At 45.7% G+C, this 24,000-nt stretch overlaps 1 protein-coding gene across 3 annotated transcripts in view; it reads left to right on the top strand.

The window, feature by feature from the left end:
• LOC125948970 (discoidin domain-containing receptor tyrosine kinase B) overlaps nucleotides 1-24,000 on the top strand; it is a 248,803-nt gene that overhangs the window by 115,122 nt on the left and 109,681 nt on the right. For all 3 annotated transcript variants that reach the window (XM_049675536.1, XM_049675537.1, XM_049675535.1), the window contains exon 4: nucleotides 20,317-20,422. In XM_049675536.1, the coding sequence (XP_049531493.1) occupies nucleotides 20,317-20,422 (106 nt within the window). The remainder of the gene's footprint in view (nucleotides 1-20,316; nucleotides 20,423-24,000) is intronic.

Here is a 24,000-nt window from a genome sequence, read left to right as displayed (position 1 = left end):
CAAAAAAGGGGGTTCCCTCTAAAAGCAGTAGAAAATCCGCTTTTCTATTAATTTGAATCTATAGTGATACTGGAATATAGCTGAAAGCATCGAGCATAGCGCGCGCAGCAAAGCATAAAATGAAATGTTATAAGCGCAAGCGAAAGCTAAACCAAAGAACCGGGCCGGTGCCCGGTGCTAAAACATGTTGATCACGCGGGCATCGCAACATCATCTCCAGGGCCACCAGGTGAGGAAAATCGAGGTCGAGAGGAACCTTTGGGGCCGAGGGAGAAAATATTAAAATTCTTCGGCCTTCCGAAATTTCTTCCGGCCTGCCTTCGCGCCGAAACCTTCCAACCAACCACGTTTGGTGGTCCGTTCGCAAAGAAATTCTTATTAAATTTTGTTAGCTAGCAAAGCAACCGACCCTTCGCCCGGTGTGCTGGGTGGGTTTGGTGGGTTGGTGATGGTTTGCAAAAATAAAAATACCTGGCCCCCTTTCTGGAAAGCTCTCGGGGGTATTTTTTGCCTCGCTTTTCCTCTTGGCCGCACCTTTTTTTTTTTGCGCGAAAGTATGTGGAGCAAACAAACCAGGGGCCAGAAGGAGCATCAGCATCCAGGTGGCCAGGCCAAAAATTATACGCGTTCCAGGGCGATGTAATCGGGCATTTTTCTCTCTCTCTCCGTGTGCGTGTGTGTCTGTGTGGCGATGACGTGGTCCCTAAGACATTTCTTGCTGAACATTCCGCTTAGGGTATACGAGAAAGCTTTTCATACTTTTTGTTTCTACGTTTTTTTTTGCTTCGAGAAAAGCGTACATCATAAGGAATGCTCGTGCAAAAAGGACAAGGTTCAACAGATCCAAAAATATGTAGCTGCGTTGTTTTTTTGTTCGTGTGCTTTGCTAGATCTTACTGCTTTACCTCGTTTTACGATAACTTACATTCTGTCAAGAAAGTACCGGGAATAGTCGATTTAAATGTGACTGGGCTTTGAGATCAAGTTAATTTTTATTGAGTAATTGAGTATAAACAACTGTCCTTGGTTATTGTGCAAAATTTGAGCGAAATCCGTCAACCCGTTTGTTTACAGCAATTTTTTAAATATGTCGACGTCAGTACAAGCGGCGATTTTTGTTTTATGTCTTAAATCGACTCAAAACAGATGCCGTGAAGGGGTAAGTTAAGTTTTGGGGAAAATAAAAAGTCACAGGGAACTAATTCTGGTTAAAACAGTGGTTGTTCTGTGATATTTTTTGAATTTTAGATCAAAAAATAGAATAAAAAAAAGGATTAAAAAACTTCTTTTGGAACGAATCCTGCTGCAACACGCTTCATGTCCAAAAAATGAATCAAAATGTTACGAAACGGATATGTTAAGCTCATGAAACAACTCTTTCAAGTTAAAATGAAGATTTTCGAACACCATGTCTTTAAATTTATTGATGTTTTCATCGGTTGAGGAAGTTAATGAATAACCAGAACAAGGCGAACTGGTGGCATCGGTTTAACCACTTTTAAAGGCTTTGTACCACTCACATAGACGAATTTTCGATAGAGTATTATTGCCAAAGGGCTTTTGCAACATGCATCGGCATCGGCACACGACATTTAATTTGCAAAACAAAATATTTCAATGCATCGGCACACGACATTTAATTTGCAAAACAAAATATTAAGGCAAATTCTTTGTTCAACGTCGTCACCCATGATAAAAAAATCGCCGTTCACTACTGACATCGACTTAAATTGCTGTAAGCAAACGGGTTGACGGATTTCGCTCAAATGTTGCATAACATTTAAGGACAGTTGTACCAATCTAGGAAAAAAATATTCACCTGATCCGACAGCCCAGTCAGACAGAATGTACATCCATAAGCAGAAGAAAGATAGAAAGGTAAAAAGAGTTTGTTTAGTGCAACAGTGAAGTGTGATCATAAAAAAGAAATCCTTCTTCTTCTTCTTCTAGTCGCTTCACCATTAAAACATTGGCTGCACCTGATTATTGATTAAACTAATGCCAGTAGCATTACGAACCGGAGTCAGCCAGATGTCTAATCCTCCTGCACATGCCTTGCAGAAGGACGACAACAAACGCCATCGGCGGCGAACAAAACGCGAACAACTTTCACGAGTGTCTCGCAGACTCGCAGAATGAATTATGGCTTCTGTAGAGAGTTCAAGTTTTTCCGCAACTTTCTCGCAAGCTCTCTCGCTCTAGGGCCTCTAGACAGGACAGTAACGATGCAAAGTCGAATACTGTTTCCCAAAAGTCGCTGTCTCCGGGGCGGCTCATTATTTAGAAACCGACAACGACAAGCCGACAGCGACGAGACGTCGTATAATTCGCTGATTGGTATATATCCTTTCAGGAGCCCACCGGTGTGTGTGTGTGTGAGTGGTGAATAAGATACCAACAACACAACGCTGCTTAGATTGATTTAGCCTTAGCATTTAGAACGCCTCCTTTGTTCACCGGCACAAATGTTCGCTATATCGGCCCTCGGGCCTATCGATTGTAATTTGTGATGGAACGTCAATGCCGCCCCGTGCCGAAGGGCCCGCGGCCACGGCCACGCCGAGGAGAATCCTTGTTCTCCAACAAACAAGCCGTAGCGTAGATAAATTGGAAAACGAACCCCCTTTCTGCGGCAACAAATTCGACAAAAATCAACAAAAACCTCTAAGCCAGCCATGGAAAGGAGGAAAATTGCGCGGAACATTATCTAGCAAAAGAGGGAAGGGAGTATTGAATGCAAAACCGGCAACGGATAGCGCTTCGGCTAAGCACACAGCCCCCGGGGTTGGGGCGAGGAGTAGTGAAGGATTACCCGAGAGCGATACGACCGATGACCTTCTTCTCGTTGCTATCGTTGCAAAATGGGAAGCTTCTCGATAGAGCTTCTTATTGTTGCTTGCTCGATACTCTGACTTCTCTCGGACTCGACGACCGAACGACCAATAATGGCATGCCCGAGGACAGACCATCCTGCTCCACCCCGCCTGCTGGTGTTTGATTTTACAAAAATGCTCCAACGAAAATACTGCCGCTTGCCTGCCTTGTTGGTGGCTGGCGTTGCGGTTCGGTTGCGAGCGTTGAGTGGATTCGATTAAATTTTAAAATTCATAACCCACCCCCGGCATCGGTGGACAGGATTCAATTTGGATTTTGAATAAATTTCCCCCTTTTCGGGCAACATAAACGCAGGGCGATCATCTAAACGGTCCATTTGCACGCTCGCGTTTAGATATCACATTTATCGGGGAACAAAAATGTATATTCTGTTTAAAGGAGAAGATGAAGCTCAAGTTCCGACATCCTTATATTATCATTCCGTTACTCTCTAACTGGTCGCGTGCATTTTTGATGAAAAATGGGATCCCTGGCCGCGGTAACTTTTCAATCCTCGATGGCGGGATGATCATAAAAGTGCAGCAACTGCAGCAAGTGCTGCTGCACTCGCTGTCGGTACCTTTGGGTGAAGGCAATAACTCGCATAACGGCCGGGCGAATCCTGGCTCCTTCCAACTTTCCCAATCGTTATCCTGCGAACCAGAGGAAGCGAGGAATTGCTCCGCAAAATGAACTTCCCTCGTGCAGGACGACGAGTGACCTGCAACTTGAGCTTCTCCGTACCATCTTCCTGGCCCCAATGCCAACTTATTGAAGCTTATCCCTCTCCCCCCCAGCCAACACACTCGCACACACTCAGACACACAAGAAAGTAGTTTTGGAGCCCGGGTTTTGGGCGGGCGAGAACGCCTTCTCGAGACTTTTCGGGAAAACGCCAATAGAACCGGTCAACTAAAAGAAGCACAAGGAGCACGAAAGGTTGTGCACTAGCTGGCTGGCAAGTGGCTCTAAGGTCCTCCTGTTCTCCTTAAAAAGGGTGGCCACTACACTCGCGTTGTTGGTAGTGGTAGTTCCCCGGCATAATTCATGCCCGTCGAGCGAAATAATAATAAATCACGCCGTGGCGGTGGCGTTCAATAAAAGTTCCGTCCCGACGCCGTGGTCCACGTATTGGCTCTGTGTGGCTGTGTAGTGTGATCGTCTTAAAGCCATGGCATGAGTACGACACATGGAACACAGAATTTCTATCCAGCTTAAGCGAATATACAGCGGTTCCAGCTTCCTCAAAGGCTCAAAGGCCCCCAAAAGTGAGTTCATTCGCATCCTCCAAGTGATATATTTTATCAATAAGCGTTTCGTGGCGTTCGTTACGTTTCATATACACACACACACACACGCAGCGCTGCAGCGTTCTACATTCAAAACGCAGTTGCAATTTTATCCCGTTATCGAGGCAGGGAGGTGTCATAACCATAGATCATCATTTTCCCGCTTTCCACGGGCGGTTGTGTGCATTTTCGGGGGAATAAAATGATTTCCGCACTCCTAGCCATGGCCACTTCGAGGTTCGAGGTTGATTAGATCAGCAATAACGCCATCGCTAAATTTAATAAACACACCACCACCATCAGGCCATTTTATCCAATCCGACTCCATTGCGCACCATTTTATGGTTTCTGTTCCATTAATCGGCACTGTCCACGTACAGTTGTGTTCAATAAAATAGCAGTAGCGCACCACGCTGTAACAGAATGCTCATTATTCAAGCATGCGTTGTCTATTTTATCAATCGATCATTTTGGTGTATAGTGGAGGGATCTCCGACAAGACAGACAGACACCACTTGTAGAAATACAATCATACTGTGCTGATATTTGTGCCAAAAGTATTTGCAGAAGCGTCTATTTTGCACTGTTCACAATAATAGCAGTGGAGAACGATTCCATATTATTTCATTGTTTTTTGCGATTATTTTGAAAAAAAAATGGTAAGTTTTGCTTGTTCATCAATCGGTAAAAGTAAATAGAACAAAAAAATGCATGAAAAGAAGTCAGTTTTGTTTTTATAGTAGACGCGGTGAACATTGTTCTGTAGAGTTGCGGAATTTGGTCAAGAAAATGAAAAAAGAAGGTAAATCATACAGCCTGATTCAAAATGATCAGTAATGACCTTAAAATGGAAAGCAAAGGCAGAAACTTGTGGTCGGAAGCGATGCACATCTCAGAAAACTGACCGAAAGATATTCAACTTATCGCGTAGAGATCCACGAACAACGACTTCCAATAGAATTGCAGGATGTATTGGAGTTGTCTGTGAGTGCAGTAACAGTCAGACGCCGATTAAGGGAAGCTAATCTGTATGCACTTAGACCCCGCAAGGTACCATTATTGACGAAGCCACATGTAACAAACCGTCTGAAGTTAAGCAAAAATGCATGTCGACTACTATTTTTGTGAACAGATAATTTTTTACTTACTAAAACTTTTGCACTAAAAAATTAGTACATTTTCGAAAATAAACCATATGTTCTTGTTTACTTTTTGTTCCTTTTTATATACATACAAAAAAGATTTCGAATTCAAATGTATGAAATATCATTTTAAGTTACTGTTTAACTTTTGAACCACCCCACTGCTAATTTATTGAACACAACTGTAGTTGGGGGGATCGATTTCCATTCGCATCTCGATCTGCGCAGCAGTCGTTGTGCTATTCATTTCGATAAACATTTAATGTTGCCTGGTCTCACTGCTCGCTACCGAATCCCACCGGAACCACCATGGAATTGTAACAGATTTTCGAGTGTCGAGCAACAGAAATAGATCGGGATGAGGTGAACACCGGGATCCATGACACACAAACAACAACACACAAAAAAAACACGATGACCTTAACCCAACGAAGAACGGTGCTCCCCGGTGCCGGTGGTAATTAATGATCCGTAGCAGTATCGATTCAGTTCGGTGACGGCATCAGCATCAACCGGAAACTCTCGCCCCAAGAACTGGGGCAGTAGAAGGAAGCATTAGTGTGTGTTCCCGAAGAAAAAACACCGTTGCTTCACCCCCCCTAATGATCGACCGAATCAATGTCCATCCTGATCCATTCCGAATCGAATCTGAACGCACTAATTGATGCGAGAAAAATGTGAGTGAAAAAGAATACAAATACGAAGGAACGAAGCGCACACCTTGGCATCACGACAGGGGCGCAGACTGATGCTTGAAGTCGAGGAGTCGAGGAGTCGAGGAGCATAAATTTCGGCTAATTAGGGATTACATTCATAAGCAGACGTTTATGGTCATGTGAACACTAATCGCGCGCACACACACACAAGCGAAGGCGTCGTGTGCTGCTGCTGCAGAAAGATAGTTTCGTGGCCACTGCTTCTTGCTTCTTGCCGCCATCTTTCGGATTCTTTTTCTGTTCGTCGTCGAGCACGACAAATCGTCGTCGTGCATTTGCATTCCAGCAGGAATTAGTCTCCTTTGCTCTCTGCGCTCGCGTGTGTGTGTGTGCGGGTGTGTGTTTGGGAGGAACATGGGGAGACTCGCTCATGTTCTCGGCATTTTGCGAATGCAAAGTTAAGGACCTAAAGCGATGTTCTCCACATCCCCCTCTTTATGCGCCATGTCTCGAAAGCTGTTCTATTAAGTAGCGTCGCGAAAGTGGATGATGCTCATCAGCAGCATCATCATCATCATCATCATCACCATCATCATAAACATGGGCACGCCTCGCTGTTTTGTTATTTTTCGTTTTCAACCCTCACCCCCAATGAGGGGAGATGTTCGCTTGGGTCCATCGCCACGACGCCAGCTTGTTGTACGGGGACCACGGAACAGAACAGAACACAAGAAGGAACAGCACAAAAAAAAAGCAGCGCAGGAAAATCCTGAACAAAACAATGGCTGGGCCTGCCTGCCACCCACACACTCGCTGTCCGTCCATCGGTCCGTCATCCCACGAGAGAGCTCATCCCTTCGTACTTCGCTGGCGCTGGGTTATGGTTATGCAAATTAGTGCGGGAGCAATTATGTATGCAAATTGCGGTTTCATAATACGCTTATGTTTATCCGGCCACCAACACCACCACCAGCTCTTCTTCCTCTTTGCTGCTGCTGCTGTTGCCGTCAACTTAATCAGTTTTTCGGGGGTTCCGCGTCGGTTTTGGGAGGTTTCGTTTTATTATTTTTTGTTTCAGTTTTTTGTTCGCTCTCTCTCTTCCTACCACCTCCTGCTGTTAATGTTTCGCGACAACCGCCACGATTTCTTACCGTTGTTGTGGTGCTGGTGGTGTCCGTTACTCACGAGCTATCATAAAACGTCGGAACGTTCTTACCGGCTGGGGGGATGATCTTCTTCATTCTAACGGATTCTTGAAGACGATAGATCGGTTCGGCTTCGGCTTTCCGGCCTAAAATAACAATAATAGAAAGGCCGCCGGCCATTCCAACGCCGGCGATGGGAGCGTTAAAGCCAGCGAGGTAGTTGATGAACTCCAAGCAAGGCGGTCTACTGCTGCTGCTACTGCTGCCTGTTGAAGCGATAGTGTAAATCAATCAAACTTTTAACATTCCCCCCACTCGGGATGTTGGTGTTCGGTGGATCGAGCCGAAAGCATGATTTGCATAATGATTTCCACCTCGTGCCACGCCACTGTTTTTCTTTTCCCCGGGCACCACCATCCAAGGTCGTTACACTTCTCTCAGGTGCTCGCCCGGTGCTGCGGAAACTCGAGCGAAAAGTTGCTCAACGCACCTGCTGGAGAGAGGTAGAAGCAAAGAGTCTCAAACACGCGAATCCAGTTTCCTCGCGTAACGCAATCCAGCAGCAAAGTTGCCGTTCCGGTTCCGTACCGCCAGCCAGCAACCAGGAGGCCAAGTTGGCCGCAAGTGAATATTACTTTTCCAGGGGGCCAGGATTTCGTGCTGAGAGTTTGGTTTGGTTGTTGGTTGTTGGTGCGCGCAGATTTTCGGTAGTAAATCTGGGCAGCCAAAACAAGCGCCCCGAAAAACATAATCATCATCTTTCGTGGCCGCAAGAAAGAGAGAGCTGGTGAGAACAAAGGCTAGAGGATGCTTCTTGGGGTTACAAATCGGGGTTTGGGTTAAGGTGTGGTACTGACTTTTGGAAGATTGCTGCTCGCGCGCTCGCAGCGTCAAAACATCAAGCGGCGACTGCAAACCGCGTAGAACAAAGGCCCGCGGTTGTAATCGAATCATGATTCGCTTCTGGTGACTTCACACAGACATTGCCTTTGGTATATCATTAGAGCTGTATTACTGTTGGTGTGTGCGCTACGGTGAAATACTTTTGCCAAACTATTCGTCCGCTTTTCAGACGCACGCGACGCAGCTTTGATCTTTGGTTTTAAAATCTGATAAAAGCAGCAGCAGAAGAAGCAGCTCTTGGATGTCAGGGAGTCAGAAGATGGCGACATTCAGCCACGTTCTGTTTGATGCTTTTTCATAAAGTGATGTTGTTCACCAACTGAGGAGAGGGTTACTATTCAGGGTTACTGATATAAAGTGTTACCTTTTCAAAACACCATACCTTTTTTGTGTGTAATCATTTTTTAGTGATTTCAAAGACAAAATTGTTTAAAGATAATCAAAATTTCAGAATCCGTTCACTTTCACGCCCGGTGTGGTCACCTTTGCCCTGACTATAGCCTTCTAAAGGTCCATACACGAGTTACATGCTGCACATGAATGTGATCTTGTGGTGTTTTGGGCCCATTCTCGTACAATCGATTTCTTCAGCGCATCCATATTGGCATAATTTATAGTCCTCACTTTGCGGTACAATATGAACCAGATGGAATAGTCCATTTACGTCTTTGCATTTGCGTCTGCAAAATCGAAATCTGTTGTGCGGACGAAATGAAATGTGGAACATGATTTTTTAACCATTCTTGGTTCAGATGTGCTTTAAGAGACGGTGCTGAGTCTCGTTGGAACGTCCATGGTCTACGACCGGTATGTTTACGTGTCCACGGCTCTAAAGCAGCTTCCAAAACATTTTCTCGATCATATTTCGCATTCGCTTTCACATCAGGCTCGATGAAAACTATTGCAGAGCGCCCATCAGCGATCACTGCAAGCGCATCAACTCCTTTAATCCTCAATGATTCGGCCTAAAATTCACTTCTCTCCATCCTTTCGAGTGGCGCAGTGACGTGAAATTCTTTCAATTCCCTTCATAACTTTACCAAAAATGTGTTCGATGTTGCGGTTTTTTTTGGTCCACCTCCAAAGCGTTTTGCAATGCTACCAGTATCGTTGTAACAATTTATGGTGTGATACACAAATATTTCATTCACTTTAAGGTGATTGAGCTCATGAACAGCAGCTGGTTATGATTCGCCAGACAAATATAACGCAATCATACTATGACGTTTTAATTTCATGACGGTAACGGTAAAAAAATCAGTAAAACTGAAACTAAAATGCTATTAGTGGCTTGTAAACAATATATTGAAATTTCAATTTTGGCGTTAAGAGTTATGAGCGGTTCAAAAAATACAAACAGAGCTGTACTGTCTCTGTACGCGTACAACAGCTTCGCAAAGACTGCTGTCTCTACTAAGAATTCGTTTTCCCCGTTGTGCTGATAATGCACAGTACACTCATAATACCCTCGCCAATACCAAACTGTTGGCCGATATCGAAATTAACGCACGATTTGACATCCATTACCGACTACCAATCTGGTTCCCATATCCGGTTAATTTCCCTTTAGCCCCCAAACGCCTCAAACTCCCACCGAGGCCATTCAATCTGATCGGGAGAGAAACAAATTGACCCAGAAAATGGAGCCCCAAATTGACTGTCGAGCAAAGTAATCAATTGCGTTGCTTCACTACGACGACTGCAGACGAGAGGCAGATGGAAGAAAAAGAAAAAAAACTAATCATAAATCTGACCGCAATTTGGTGCAGCGAAGCAGAACCTTCCACGATCCGAAACATATTGTTGTGTGTGTTTGTGTGTGTTACCGGAGGGAAATGCTTCTTGGTATCGAATTTCCCGTTTCCCTTGCCCAGGGTTTATGTGGTTGCAGGACTCTCAGGACTTGTTGTGTGACGTCAACATAGGAGTAGTTACAGTACCAGCAGAACCAGCAGCATGGTGCTTTGTTTCGCCCTCGTGTGGCTAGAGCTACGCTTAATTTCCTCCATTGTTTCCTGTCGTTTCCCTTATTTTGTTTGCTAAATTGCGCCAAGATAGCCAACGGGTCTGCTGAGGGTCGTTCGCTGATACAACGTTTCGTCTAACGAGTTTGCGTTTGTACCGGTGTTCCCGGATACTGGAACCTACTAACAGGAATACTCCAATCCATTTTGGGGGCTTAGAATTCGTTGTAATATCCTCCGGAGGCCCTTTTTGCTCAAATCAACCTTCTGCTTTGCAGCCCATCGATTCTCCATAAAGATGTATAATATTTAACTTTCAAATACCGCCATTTTGCAGGCCGCGCACAGCTCACCATAATTAGTATGCTCAGCAGCAGCTTGCCGGTACTGCTGCTGCTGCAAATTCCAGAGTTCGGGCTTCCGCCATGGAAAGCAGCACCATCATGAACCCGCGCGCGCACAGGTGCATTTTGCACTCGGTCTAATGTTTCCATTAACAATGTTGAGCCCCATTTTTGCATTCCCGGGATACGTGGCGATACGTGTGTGTGTGTATGCTCAGCCATACCAGCTCGTGGGAACGACCGAGCCACCACAGAAAAGCCGGTGGCCGTTGTTCAAATTGCAGCACGTACAAGCACCACCGACACATCTCACCATTTTGTTGCACCGAAAACCGCACGAAACCGCACGGTCCGAGAGGTTTTTTGGAGGGGTTCAGAGAACTTTGGGCCGCCACCAGTGGTGGTTCCCTGAGCACTCGTCGGTCGCCACATCACAGCTGCCGAGGTTTGCACTAAACTGCTGACCGAGTTTTGCTGACCAGCTGCGGCTGGTCAGGCCACAGCAATACCTATCTTACCATCATCACCACCGAGCACCACCATCAGGTACTCGCATTTTGTTGGTTGTGAGCGCATCAACAACGAAAACCGTTGCCCCGTTGCACAATTGCAACTACGGGTTTGTTCCCTTCATAACTTGTTCGCCCTCGTCAGAACCTCACCTGAGCCGTTGCAAACGGTCAAGATAATGTTTTCGTAACAATCTTATAAACATGTCAAATATGTCTTTACATACCTACCAGTTGACTGCACCTCGGAGTCCGAGGTGCTCACTCGTGCAACTCGAGGACGACGAGACATGAATCGCAAAGAATCCTGTGCACTGGAACGTTTGCTACAAATGATAATGTCCTGTGTACACCGGGACCACAAAATTGGGATCCTGAGTAAACAGACAGGTCCAGGGACTCGGACAACAGAGTTTCAACTTTCCACGCCAAATATGGCGCCGGTACCAACGTCATCGTCCATCGTTCTGCAGCTGTAGAAACGTGTAGCGTCACACTCTCTCTCTCTCTGGACAGGACTTAACTTGTTCCCGGCGGCCGGCGAACTCTGTTCCAGCGCGATTGCTGTTTGTTTCCAAAGGATAACGGTCCCATTGAGGTGCAACCTTGCAGAAAACCAATAGTAGAAACACGAATTGTCCAGGAGTTCAGGAGGACTTGGTTCCATCATCGGATGACTCGTGGGACGACGGTGTGCGGTGATGGTTGCGCTGTGTAATGTTTGCCCTGGTTATCCGGTACCGAAGACCTGGGAGTTGCCGCACGATGCAGCTGAATACCACAGGCTTTGATTGGTACACACCAACAGCAGCATGGGATTGGATGCTCCTGCTGCTACTGCGGCTGTAGGGATGCGGTAGGACAAATTACCGAAAACAATGGCCGTAATTGGTGGCACAGCTGTGGTTGTGGTAGGTGGTTCTGGTTGAATAAGGATGATTAATGCAACTTTCGACATTGACTCGATCGAAGGTTAACGCGGGGCATTCGAGCGGAAGAACCCTTGGATGACGTGACGAAGCGACAAATATCCTCGAGATCGTTGAGCTTATCCAATATTCACGGGTTGTTCCGTCCCGTATCCAAAGCTCCGTGTTAAAGCACCGTAATGGTGACCGTAAAGGACATCAGAAGAATCCCTTTAAATCGACCTTGCAAACTCTTGCCAGACCATGCCATTTAAATTGCGGCATCCTACGGGAGTCCTTCCCAAAAGGCAACCAAACAAACAACCTCCCCCCCAAAAAAGGTTATCAAATGTATTCCAACACATAGACACACACACGCACAGATGGGCTGTTGATTGTTGACCTTCTGGCATGGTGCGTAACAATCGACGAAGTTCCAGTTCCGCCCAACTTCTATACACGTGCACAAACGGCAGCGTATGTTTCCGTTTGACCTTTTGTCGCTATGCTTTGGAAAGGTTTAGCCCGAGCGCTCACCATCTTGACCCCAAATATTGCGCCACATCATCGACGACGTACAGAAGGAGACGCGTGTGTTTGTTGTCTGTGTGTTCAAACATGGGTACCCGGAATTAATCTTCTGTAAAATTCATATCCGTAAACAAAGTCCCACAGGACGGGCACAGGTCCTTCCTTATTCAGGATCGTCGAGAAATCTGTCTTTTTTTTTCCTCCAAATGTGTTCTCTCCTGAAGTAAAGACATGTTTCGGGGCTGGGCCCTCGAGGAAGATAATTTAATATTTTTATTTACTCACAAGTCAACTAACGGTTTTACGGCAGGATAGTGCGAGCGTTTCGTTCCTCAAGTTCCATGTACTCAGCCATATAGCGAGGAGAAGAAGAGGATTCAAAAAAGGAAAATGACTGCAGAATTGTTGTCCTCGGGAGGAGCGCGTGACGTGCGTCTGATGGAATGTAGTGTCGGAGTAGCAGACACAGTGTGTAGGGATGACAAACTCCTTTATGATGGGTTACTGGGAACCGAAAAAAGAACCGTCGTCATGCAATTTTATTATCACCTACAAAGGAGAGAAGGGTAGTACCGACGCCAGTACACATATAACTCGTCCGGCAAGACATACCAACCTTCTTTCCCCTTCAATGACCCCTTCTTGGCCGGAGGAATCGTGCAGATGGACATGAACCTCCTTTATGGTGCCCAACGGAGACCATTAAAACTCCATCCAGTGTTGGTGGCGGCATTAGGATTGACACACAGTACAACCGGACTCGAGGTCCCGAATGGTAGGACATCATGGTCCATTCCAGTGGGTATGTCCAGTGATTCCTGAGTGAGCTCAGTACGCACTAGCCCTGAGTACGCGCGCGTCTAAATCTTGCGTTTGATGTTTTGCAGATCCGTTTGCAGTGTGTTCTTCACGTCACAGTGCTTCACGTCTTTTTGTTCCTTGGCCTTTTTTTCTTCTCCTTCTCCTGGTGCTTCTCATCTTCTGGTGCTTCTCTCGCTTCTCTCTCTCTATACACTCCGTCCAGTTACTATAAGACCACCATCAGTTTGCTCCAGAAAATCTTCAAGGATCACAATTTCAAATCGAGACTTTTTATTACTATTCTCTACTCTAAAAATGAGTTATTAAACACTAATAGGGATGGATAAAATCACAGGTTGAATTTTGGCGGCAAATTAACAAAAAATGAAGTGTCCAGTTAGTATAAGACCACCTTGATTTATTTTTTTTATCAGCGAAAAGAAGTAACCAAATCATCTAAATCCCGAAAATAACTATTCGTTATCAAATCTTAATGGTTTCAAATGTGTAAAACGGGATTTGGCATGCTCTATAAACTTTGGTTAATTTTAGAAGCATAGACTCTCATATGTCTCTCAAAACCGCTAAAATCATCGCTTAAAGCTAACGAAACGAAGAATACTGCTTTCCCCCAGCATCCCATTTACTAATTCGAGCTCAGAAGATGTTTTCCAACGGATTTTATGCTATACTGTGAGCATATATGGCCAACAAATCAATTTTCTGATCTTTATTCGAAGCCGTAATCTTCTTTCTCAAGTTAATAAAAGCATTATTTCACTAATATGTTAGGTTTTCCACACCGTTTTTGATCAAAAACGATAGCAGAGATTCGCCTTCAAACGTAGATGTGCTTTGTTAAATGGAAAAAATACAATCTTGAGCCTACCGGCTGTATTAAGTTTCACCCAAACTATGCAGGAATTCCCATTAAACCAACAGGTGCTGAAAGAGGCTCTGAACTTCCAAAATCACGACATTAATCTATGAATCCAGTAGAAACATGTTGATTAAACGTCTATTCACCGTTGTAAACAATCAGGAATGGTTAAATGAACCAAAAAACCATTATTTTGCGTCTATTGTTTTATTGGGAATTCCTGCATAGTTTGGGTGAAACTTAATACAGCCGGTAGGCTCAAGATTGTATTTTTTCCATTTAACAAAGCACATCTACGTTTGAAGGCGAATCTCTGCTATCGTTTTTGATCAAAAACGGTGTGGAAAACCTAACATATTAGTGAAATAATGCTTTTATTAACTTGAGAAAGAAGATTACGGCTTCGAATAAAGATCAGAAAATTGATTTGTTGGCCATATATGCTCAGAGTATAGCATAAAATCCGTTGGAAAACATCTTCTGAGCTCGAATTAGTGAATGGGATGCTGGGGGAAAGCAGTATTCTTCGTTTCGTTAGCTTTAAGCGATGATTTTAGCGGTTTTGAGAGACATATGAGAGTCTATGCTTCTAAAATTAACCAAAGTTTATAAAGAGCATGCCAAATCCCGTTTTACACATTTGAAACCATTAAGATTTGATAACGAATAGTTATTTTCGGGATTTAGATGATTTGGTTACTTCTTTTCGCTGATAAAAAAAATAAATCAAGGTGGTCTTATACTAACTGGACACTTCATTTTTTGTTAATTTGCCGCCAAAATTCAACCTGTGATTTTATCCATCCCTATTAGTGTTTAATAACTTATTTTTAGAGTAGAGAATAGTAATAAAAAGTCTCGATTTGAAATTGTGATCCTTGAAGATTTTCTGGAACAAACTGATGGTGGTCTTATAGTAACTGGACGGAGTGTAGTATTGCCCCAATGGAAGCAAGGAAGGAATCCTTTGAATAATTTATCCACCCCAAAAACGTGCATCCTTCCCAACAAGAAGCCTTCCGGGCGGGGATAGGGATTGATGCCCGGTGAAGGCGAGAGACCGGCATTTGTATTGTCCGCCGCCAGCCAGCCAGCCTGCTTGGAGCGGCTTGGAGGAGGAAAATCAATTTATTATTGATGAAAGTTTTACTCGCCTCAGTTCGTCGCTCAGACCATTTGAGATGCTGCTGCTGCTGCTGTTGCTGCCGCTGGTTGATCCTGGAATGGTCCTTGCCCGGTGTTGCCTGTGTCCAAGGAATGGTGAATTGTGTTTTTCTTGAAACACATACCAGAAAGGGGGCGACCATGAAAAGCATAAAAACCCTCGGTTTTGCCGGTCTGTGTGTGTTTTGTTCTTTTTTTTCCCCTATCGTCAGTCCCGGTGATTACGTGGGATTCTCAGGACCAAGGGGGCCCCCGAAGTGTGGCCAAAGCGCCTAGCGCGCACCTGAGCGAACGTAAAACCGAAATATAAACGAAGAAAGGAGAAGAGATATCCCGGGGCACGGGACACGGGGACACATACGACCGCTTACTACACGCCGACAAACGTACAAACCAACGACGCAACAAACAACACAACAAATACGGCGGAATGGAACCTCACAGGAGCGAGCATAATAAAAATACATATTTTATTTAGACACGCGATTACTTATTTACAAATTTATACTGCCTTTGGTGTCTCTGTGTCTGTCTGTGTGTTTGTAACGATAGGCCCCAGGTAGCCGCCACATCTCGCCATCGTTTGGACTGTCGATCGTCGGTCGGTCTGTCTCGTCTCGGTCTCCGTTGGATGGATGTGCCCTTGGCGGAGGTCCCTTCTTGGCGGAGCAATCTCGCGAATCGCGTCAGGTACGCTTTCCGTACGTGCTCCACTTCCGGCCATTCCGTTTATGGTGCTGCTGTTTTCCTCGTTTTCCCGTTTTGCTGTTGTTTGCGCCACGGAAAAGATAAAACGGAATCAAAGATTCACGCGAAACTCGACGACCAGCACCCGAGGTACCGGGGAGCAGCAATTCGTAATGCATCGCTTAATGCATCGCGAGCACTTTACTGTCCGGTGGTTACTCCACTCCACCGTTATTGGACTACTGTCAGCTCTTCTCAACTACTACTCCCACTCGTGGTCCTTATCCTCCGCTGCTATGCTGGGGAGAGCATAAAAAATTCATAACCTCACATCGTGACGAGTGTGTGTATGTGTGTGCGCGGAAATTTACCTTTCAAATTATGATCGATGTTGTTGCTGTTTGGGGCCGTTATGATGATACCTTCATACCATACGGCATACGGTGAGGCTACATTGAGCAAACAAAACACACGATCCACTGTATGTGTGTGTATGTGTGAGTGATGGTGGATAGTTGATTAAAGGATACTATATTGACACACGGACAACACACAAACACACACACACACACACGGGCATACAATAAACGGATGGTTGCAGAGCAGTTCTTTGTTTTGCTTTGGGGTTTGGGGTCCGTGAGGTGGGGGCATTGTATGGTACTCCATCCTTTTCACGATTTATGCTACCCCTTTCCCCCACTCCACTCCAACGAAGGTTGAAATTGGAAAATCAATAATATTTTAATCTGATTAGCTCCCGCTCGATCCAGGTTTTTTTCTCTGTTGTTTTTCCCCGTGTTTATGCTGGGTCCTGGTGAGTGATTGGTTCCAATGCTGGTGCCTGGCCACGAGCCAATTCCCACGAAGGAAGAGCACATTTATGTGTAGCATACAGCAACCGGCTAAGGGAAACCGGATCATAATGATGATGATGATGATGATGATTATGGTGGTGATGGACCCCCCGGTCTGGAACAATCAGACACCATCGTCAGAGCGCATCAGGGCGGAAGAGGCGGAGGCCCGATGTTGATGTTTCACGATGCGCCGTACCGGTGACCTCTCTCCAGCACCTTTGACAGGTCGAAGGGCACCGGTACCACCCAATCGATTTCATTGTTTCCGCAAATAGCCAGCCACAAAAGCACGACACACAATCTCATATACAATCCGGGGAGAAAAGCAATGGAAAATCGAGCCGGAAATCGAGCAGGAATGGACACAAACACACACGCACCGAGAGAGAGAGCCGTTAAGTCATTATTGTTGCATTAAGCTTGGCGAGCGCACGGTCCCGTGGCCATGTAGCTTCTCCGTGCGATCCGTGAGCGACATTTAGTGTCACTTCATTGATGACGTCGCCACTGCTCGAACACGAGCCGACCACGAATGGGGTGTCTCCGGTTTCCTCAACTCATCCTTCGACAGCCTCATCGTGGTCGTGGAGTCCGGTGCGCGGTCTAGCTATGACACGTTCGCCCTTCGCGCCTGATGACAATTTGATTTTAATGATGACGAATCGGGCACTGAGTGACATTTGAATGTCAGAATGGGCATTTGATTTTATTTTTGTAGAACTCCCCAACGGGGTTCTAGGATCATGTTGCGAGACCAGACAGACAGGGTTGATGCGCTATAGATCGCGGATCCATCTCCGTCGTCATCGTCGTAGTGGTGGATCGAATTTCAAGAGATTTCCCTTCGAAGCACTCCGTAGTTTCCATAGAAACGCGCCGATAATTAGGAAACGACCGCTTGATGCCTTTAGAACTGAAATTTGAAAGGAAAAGTCAAATCAACTCGAGGCCGGTTAAGGGTTAAGGGTGTCTGGTTGCAAAGACGATTCAATTCCGACGATTCTAGGGGATGCCGTGAACCGTTAGATAATGAAAGTCGTTTTAATGAGTCATTTTTAGGCAGACGTTGCTTCAAATGCCCCCCTAGATTTCCCAAATAAGTTCCCTAATTTACTCCAAAAAGTAACTCAACTCAACGGTGTGTAGCTACTACCTACATTGTTTGCGATGAGTTATAACAATTCGGAAATAAATTTCCCCATAACTCTGTAACGTATTGGTTTATTCTCAACAATACAGTTAAACTCCTCATCTTTTCAGCTCAGGGTTGCTCTGCTTATTATATTTCCCAGCATAGCAACCAAAGTGAACTAAGATTCAATAATGATATACAACAAACTCCAACTAGCAAACAGCCTTCCAGTTTGATAGCGCGGATAAATAAGTAATCGCTCACTTTACCGCTTTAGCTGCGCTGCTAAAGTGTTCAATTATTCCGCCAACATTCTCGGAACTCCAACATCCAACAGCCCAGCGAACAGACAATCGCTCCGCGCCCGGACGATACTTTAATCATCCAATCAATTAGTGATTAGAAAAGTTGTTCGTGAACCAAACTTTGGGCACGCAGAGCGTCGTTCGATGGTGCTGGCGAGCTAGGAAGATTTTCCTGGTAAGATTCGGGATGACGTCCCTCCCTTGATGGTGGTGGTGAATCAAGATAGAATTTAATCGAACCGAACACATTGGATTATCTGCGTCTCGGTCTCGGGCCGCACTTTTCCGATTGGATTGTGCTTGAAGTGAGTCCGAGGGCCTTATCCCCCGTTGGAGAGGATGATGAGATGCGAAAGTTTTGCGGCCGGATCGGATGATCACTTGATGCCGATTAATCGCTCACCACGCGTACAATCTCCCAACGGGGACACAGAACATGATGGTAATAATAATTTGGCTAGTTTTTGGGGTGTCTTGGTCTACTCTACTCTTCCACTTTACCTTCTAACGTCTCTCCCTTGGGTACGGTAAAGTGGAGCTGCTCGGAACGGTCTTAGAACGGTCGCTCCAATTTCGTGGTGCACGTCAGATGATCTGTCGAAAGGATGGCGGCTACTGGCCACAACTCTCGCTTGAGCTGGAGCAGACACCGAATATTCGGTTAATCTACTCCTTCGCAGCTCACTACGATTCCATCGTGTTCACAATATGGCGAAGAACCACCATACAGAACACCATGACGACGGAAGAATGTAGCGGAAGAGCTCGCGAGCGCGCGTGTGTGTGTGTGTGGCTGTGAGATGTGAGATTCATGACTCCTGGCCGTTAGTACGGGGGCCTAAGGCGCAAAACGACCTAAGGCGATGGGCGAAGAAGAGAGCCAAGAGCCATTCTAAAAGTGGTCGGAAATTTATGACGACCGCGGAGAGGCATAAATTTGCAACCGAATATATACACACACACAAGCGCGCGCGTATATGTATGCGTTGGAGAGCTGTAACACTCCAACAGCCTGACGAAATAGGGGGGTGGTGGGTGCGAGGGGGAGGTTTTACTCGCGCAGAAGAGTAATCGCGTCGCTGGACGCGCGGCGGTAGTCAGAAACTCATTTCCTCGCCCTCTCATGTGTGTGTGTGTGCTAGAGACGTTCTCATCTTCAAGACTGTGGCTCGCGTCCATGTGTGTGGAGCACCGTGGAGCCGGGGTCGAGAAGATGCAATTTAACTCTTGGGGTCGTTCATGGCAGTATGGCTGGGGCAAGTTTAAGTTATGCCTTAATTATGGTCCTGGAAAACCGCGACCACCGCGTCCTTCACCACGAACGGTGCGGCCCTCTTTTGTGGACTGCTCGCTGTTGGTCGGTGTTTCGGTTCATAAGGTTTCGAGGGAATCGATTAAAAGATTGTTGCATTCATTTGAAAAAATGTGGAACCTGGGCACATTCCAGTTAGGGAAGTTGTTCTTTTAAACATATTCTCATATTTCGTCTAATTTGAAGACATTATTGTTGGTTAAGACTGTTAGATTAATCGTTTTTTAAAGATCAGTAAACCTTGCAACAAAGTAGGACTTGGATATTACACCCAGCGAAGTAGAAGTATTATGAACATGTTTCTAAGTAATGTTCAGAGGGTTATTATAAACAGATATTTAACTGTGATATTAAAATTTTATTTTATTGGGAAAAGGATTAGAAACGAGTACAATTTAAAAACTAAACCATGGGCAAAAGTCCATCTCTGAATTGGTGTTCGATCGTTTTACATGGTTGCTTTTCACACAGCAACCCAAAGCGAACTAAGATGCAACAATGATATACAACACGAAATACAATCGCTACTTATCAAAGTAATATAGGATCGCATCCTTACTTTGAACAAATAAATCATGCAAAGATCATTTAGTTGCTTTTGAAACATTTGGTACTTTAGTAACATGTGGTACTAACATTTGGTTTCTATTAAAAAAAAATTTAGTCTCTTATATCTATTTAGCAGAGTTTTTGCTGCTTTAAAACGCTTTAAAATTAGTTCCAAAATAAGTTTCACTGAGACTGAAGTAGAATCAATGCTTTAAGATAATGGACAACAATAGAACAGGAACCGACACAATAAACAAAACTAAATATAATATAATTAAATATGATAGCACTTTAATGAAAATGAGATGCTTCTGCCTAATTAATACTTACATTTTTCTTCAATTTCCCCAAACTTTCGTTACAGAAAAATGCAAAAACCCGCTCGGCATGCAATCGTTCGCTATCAACGATTCACAGATAACGGCCAGTTCGGCGCACGACATCGGAAACGTTGGACCACAGCATGCACGGTAAGCATGCACCACTCCCCCATTCACTACCTTTTTTCCCACAATAACAAACAGCAACCTACCGTGCGAATAAACAAAGAATTTTCATTAAAAAGTAATAGCTTTTCGCTTTCGCTCTCCGGCGGCTGCGGCGGCGGCCATCTCCTGGTCCGTCCTGGTGCCCAAAAGATGCAATCGTGTAATCTTGCGCCTCGGACTCCTTTCGCTGGCAGTTCGCTGGCTACCGTTTTCCGTTACGCTCATGGCCCGTGGGCCCAGCAGCATGCCCAGGCTGACAGCCAGTGAGCAAACCCAATCGCTTCCCATTCGTTTGCCTTTCAGCGAGCGAGAGGAGTTGCATGTGGCCCCGGGCCCCGGGGTTTGCTACATATCCATCCAAGGATCCAAGCAACAAATGGCCCTCGTCGTAGCTCGCACACACACACACACATGTGTGTATGTGTGCTCGGGGTAGCATCTTTGGCCGCCGAGAGCCGAGAATAACAAATCTACATTATCCTCATCAGGGATAACAAATTGCTCTCATTTAAAATGAAAAATCACTATTTGTATTTTCTTTTCCCCTCCGTTTTCTTCATCTCGTTGGCATGTGTGTGTGTGTGCTGACAACACAAACATAGCCAGTCAGACACCTTGAAAACCTACCACCAACACAGCTCGATCGCATCGTGAAGGGTGCGAATTGTGGTGCAACGGAAACAAGCAACATTTTCTGTGGCACAATTTCCGCCATTTTCTCTTAATATTTGACCACTAACTACATAGCTAGCTCATAGCCTGCTTGGTGGTAGCCGCAGGACAGCGTGGTCGGGACCGCAACAAGCATGTTTACACACACACACAAACATCGCAGGATGCGTAGAAAGATGGCATCGCGATGTGTCGCGTCATCGTCGCCGTCGTCGTCACGGCAACAAAGGAAGAAAATAATTTTCCTCACTTTCACCGTACCAGACTGATTATCAGGGATGGCCTCGCGCACCAGCTCCTCCCCGGGTGCACCTCGCGCCAGGTGCCGAGCGTGACTGCGAAAATGGCAAACGGATTATCGGTTCGTCCTGGGTTCGTTCACGGTAGTCAGCCATAACCTTTTTTTTCTTCCTTCTGTAAATCGATGGATTATCGATGGTTTTGCAGTCATTGTCTACCGCTAGTTGGTTTTTGCTGTGATGGTAACCGGAGAGCAGCTGTCAGGTTGCTCCGTTGTGGTCGTGATCGGTTGTTTTGGTGCGTGATTTAAATTAAATAAACACGACACTAATGGATAGCAGGCCTAGCCAGGGATCGCGCCAGATTAAAAGTTAATTGTATTTTTGTTGCTAAACGCTTTACGCTTACGCGATACTGTTGGTGGTGCTAGTATCTCCCCTTCCCCCTGCTCGTGTGTTTAGCCGATAAGCGGTTTCCAATTTCTAGTAATCGTTTGCACGCGCGTGTGTGTGTGAGGTTGGCACGTGCTATCAGCTTTTTGTATTCGATGCCGATTTGTGTGGCAGAAAAATGAGCTCCATTTGTTACTCAATCAAATTGAGAGGGTGTTTTGAATTCACAAGCCCAGCTAGAGGCGGAAAGTCTTGACGCCAGGCGGGGAAATAAGATTGATTCTGATGGAATATAATTTGCTCCGTAGCTCCGGGGTTTGACAGAGTCAATCTTGGGAATTCACTTTACCCGGAATGAATAATTCACCTTCGCTGCTCTCATCACTCAAGTGGTACGCAAAATTGAAACACATTCTTCTTCTGCTGCTGCTGAACGTTTTGTGTGTAGAAAAAAACGCAGGAAAACAAAAGCTAGTTACTGGAAATTTTCCAATACAACAGATTTGATCAGCCGGTCGGTTGAAGTAAAGCTAATCACTCCTTAGCTCCACTGGGGAGTAGGGGAAAATGGTTCTATTAGCGCCGCACGGTCAGCAATTGTCCATCGGCGGACGGTTTCATAATTCAAAACCTTCAATCATCACATTTGCCACTTGCCAAGCCAGCTGCCAACGTTTGAACGTCTTCAGCGCACACTACTGCCCTGACTGTAATCGACAAGACGAAGGGCCGGGAATTTACGGCCGGAAAGTGTTTTTCCCTCCCGGTCCCGTTCCCCCATTACAACGCCAACGTTGTAGCCGCCGCGAACCGCATACATTCAATAAAGGTTCGTCGATTTTTACAACATCTCGTAAAACGGCAACCATTTCGTGTTTGATCGTTTGGTCGATCCCTGCCTGTGTGTGTGTGTTACTAAGGGTCGCGCTTCCAACAACAACAACAACAACAACGCAGGTATACTCCGCGATGGTGGTGCTGAGGCTTTTCATTTCGGTTCTGTCGGTCCCCTTCCCCTGTGATCGATTTTGATGGCCACATCATGCACGCACACACGCAGACGTTGCTGCGCAATTCCTGTGCTTTATTGTTGTTGTTGCTGCTGTGTGGTGGCGCTGGAGCCTTGGGTTCCATTTCCAATCCTCCAGAGTTCCTCGTCCAGAGGATGTTTTCGTCCTTCATCAACCATTTATGATTGCTCTTGTAAGCACTGGCGTACCAGACCAAAGCATGCCATGCCTTGCCATATGCCATGCCGTGAGGTTTCATTTGAGGTTATTGTTTTCCTTCCCCTCTATCCCTTTTGACGTATCCTTTTTCGGGCACAATAACGCACAAAACAACACCGGCAAGTGGCCAGCACCGAGGGGGTAGGGGGGGAGAATCCAAACATTGTGCAATCCGAATCCTAGGGACTGTAATCGGGTTCCTGCCGTTCAGTTCAACGCTGCCGTCACGCAGCCAATCTCTTTTAACCAATTCTTTGTCAGCCATCATTGGCATGTACACTGTTTCCCTTCCGTTGAACATGCCTTTGGCCACAGAACAGGAGACGTACGGAGCAGGTCAGTTCGTGTCGCGTCCGGCACCGTGGGAGCTTCATAGCTTTCTGTCAAATCGGACGTTTATGTCTTCATTCATTCCGGTTGGTTTCCCCTCAGATCCGGACGTCGGTCAAAGCAGTAGTAGTAGTAGTAGTAGTAGCACGACTGCGAGTAGAATTTGCATGTCAGATGGATTGATTGTGTTTCTTTTCGCTTTCGAAAGGTGTCGTCTCACTGCGCACAGCAGGTCCTCCAGGTGTCGATAAACTCCATTCGCCGGTCTCCGGCTTTTTGTTCCTCAAATGTTCATTCTCCAAATCCCCCTGTCCAGCAGGGTATATAGAGTACAAATACAAGGCAGAAGGCGAGCCATCGGCGTGGCTAGTGGCTGTCTTGACTAATCTAGTGAGCTATTTGTTTTAAGCATTTCCTTTCGCGCAAAAGGAAAGCTCTCCAAACAAAATGTGTGCCGCGTGTGCGGCTCGTCGTCCCGGCCGCGAACGGTCGAACGTCACGAACACTTTCATGAAGTGCTCATAAAACTAGCAACAGATTGACGTCCGCGATGATTGCGGCGGCGGCGGCGGCGGCGTTTTCTGCCTGCTCATGGTCTTTCCGAGGTTCGTAGGCCACCGTTAACCCTAGCCAGCGCCTGGGAAAGGCACCGAACACAGCCGTAAGCGGATGGACCAAATGGGAAAGACCATCAAGG

The sequence above is a fragment of the Anopheles darlingi genome, chromosome 2 (genome assembly GCF_943734745.1).
Source record: "Anopheles darlingi chromosome 2, idAnoDarlMG_H_01, whole genome shotgun sequence".
Taxonomy (NCBI): domain Eukaryota; kingdom Metazoa; phylum Arthropoda; class Insecta; order Diptera; family Culicidae; genus Anopheles; species Anopheles darlingi.
The sequence above is the reverse complement of the archived record's forward strand: the minus strand, read 5'-3'. Positions and strand labels throughout refer to the sequence as shown.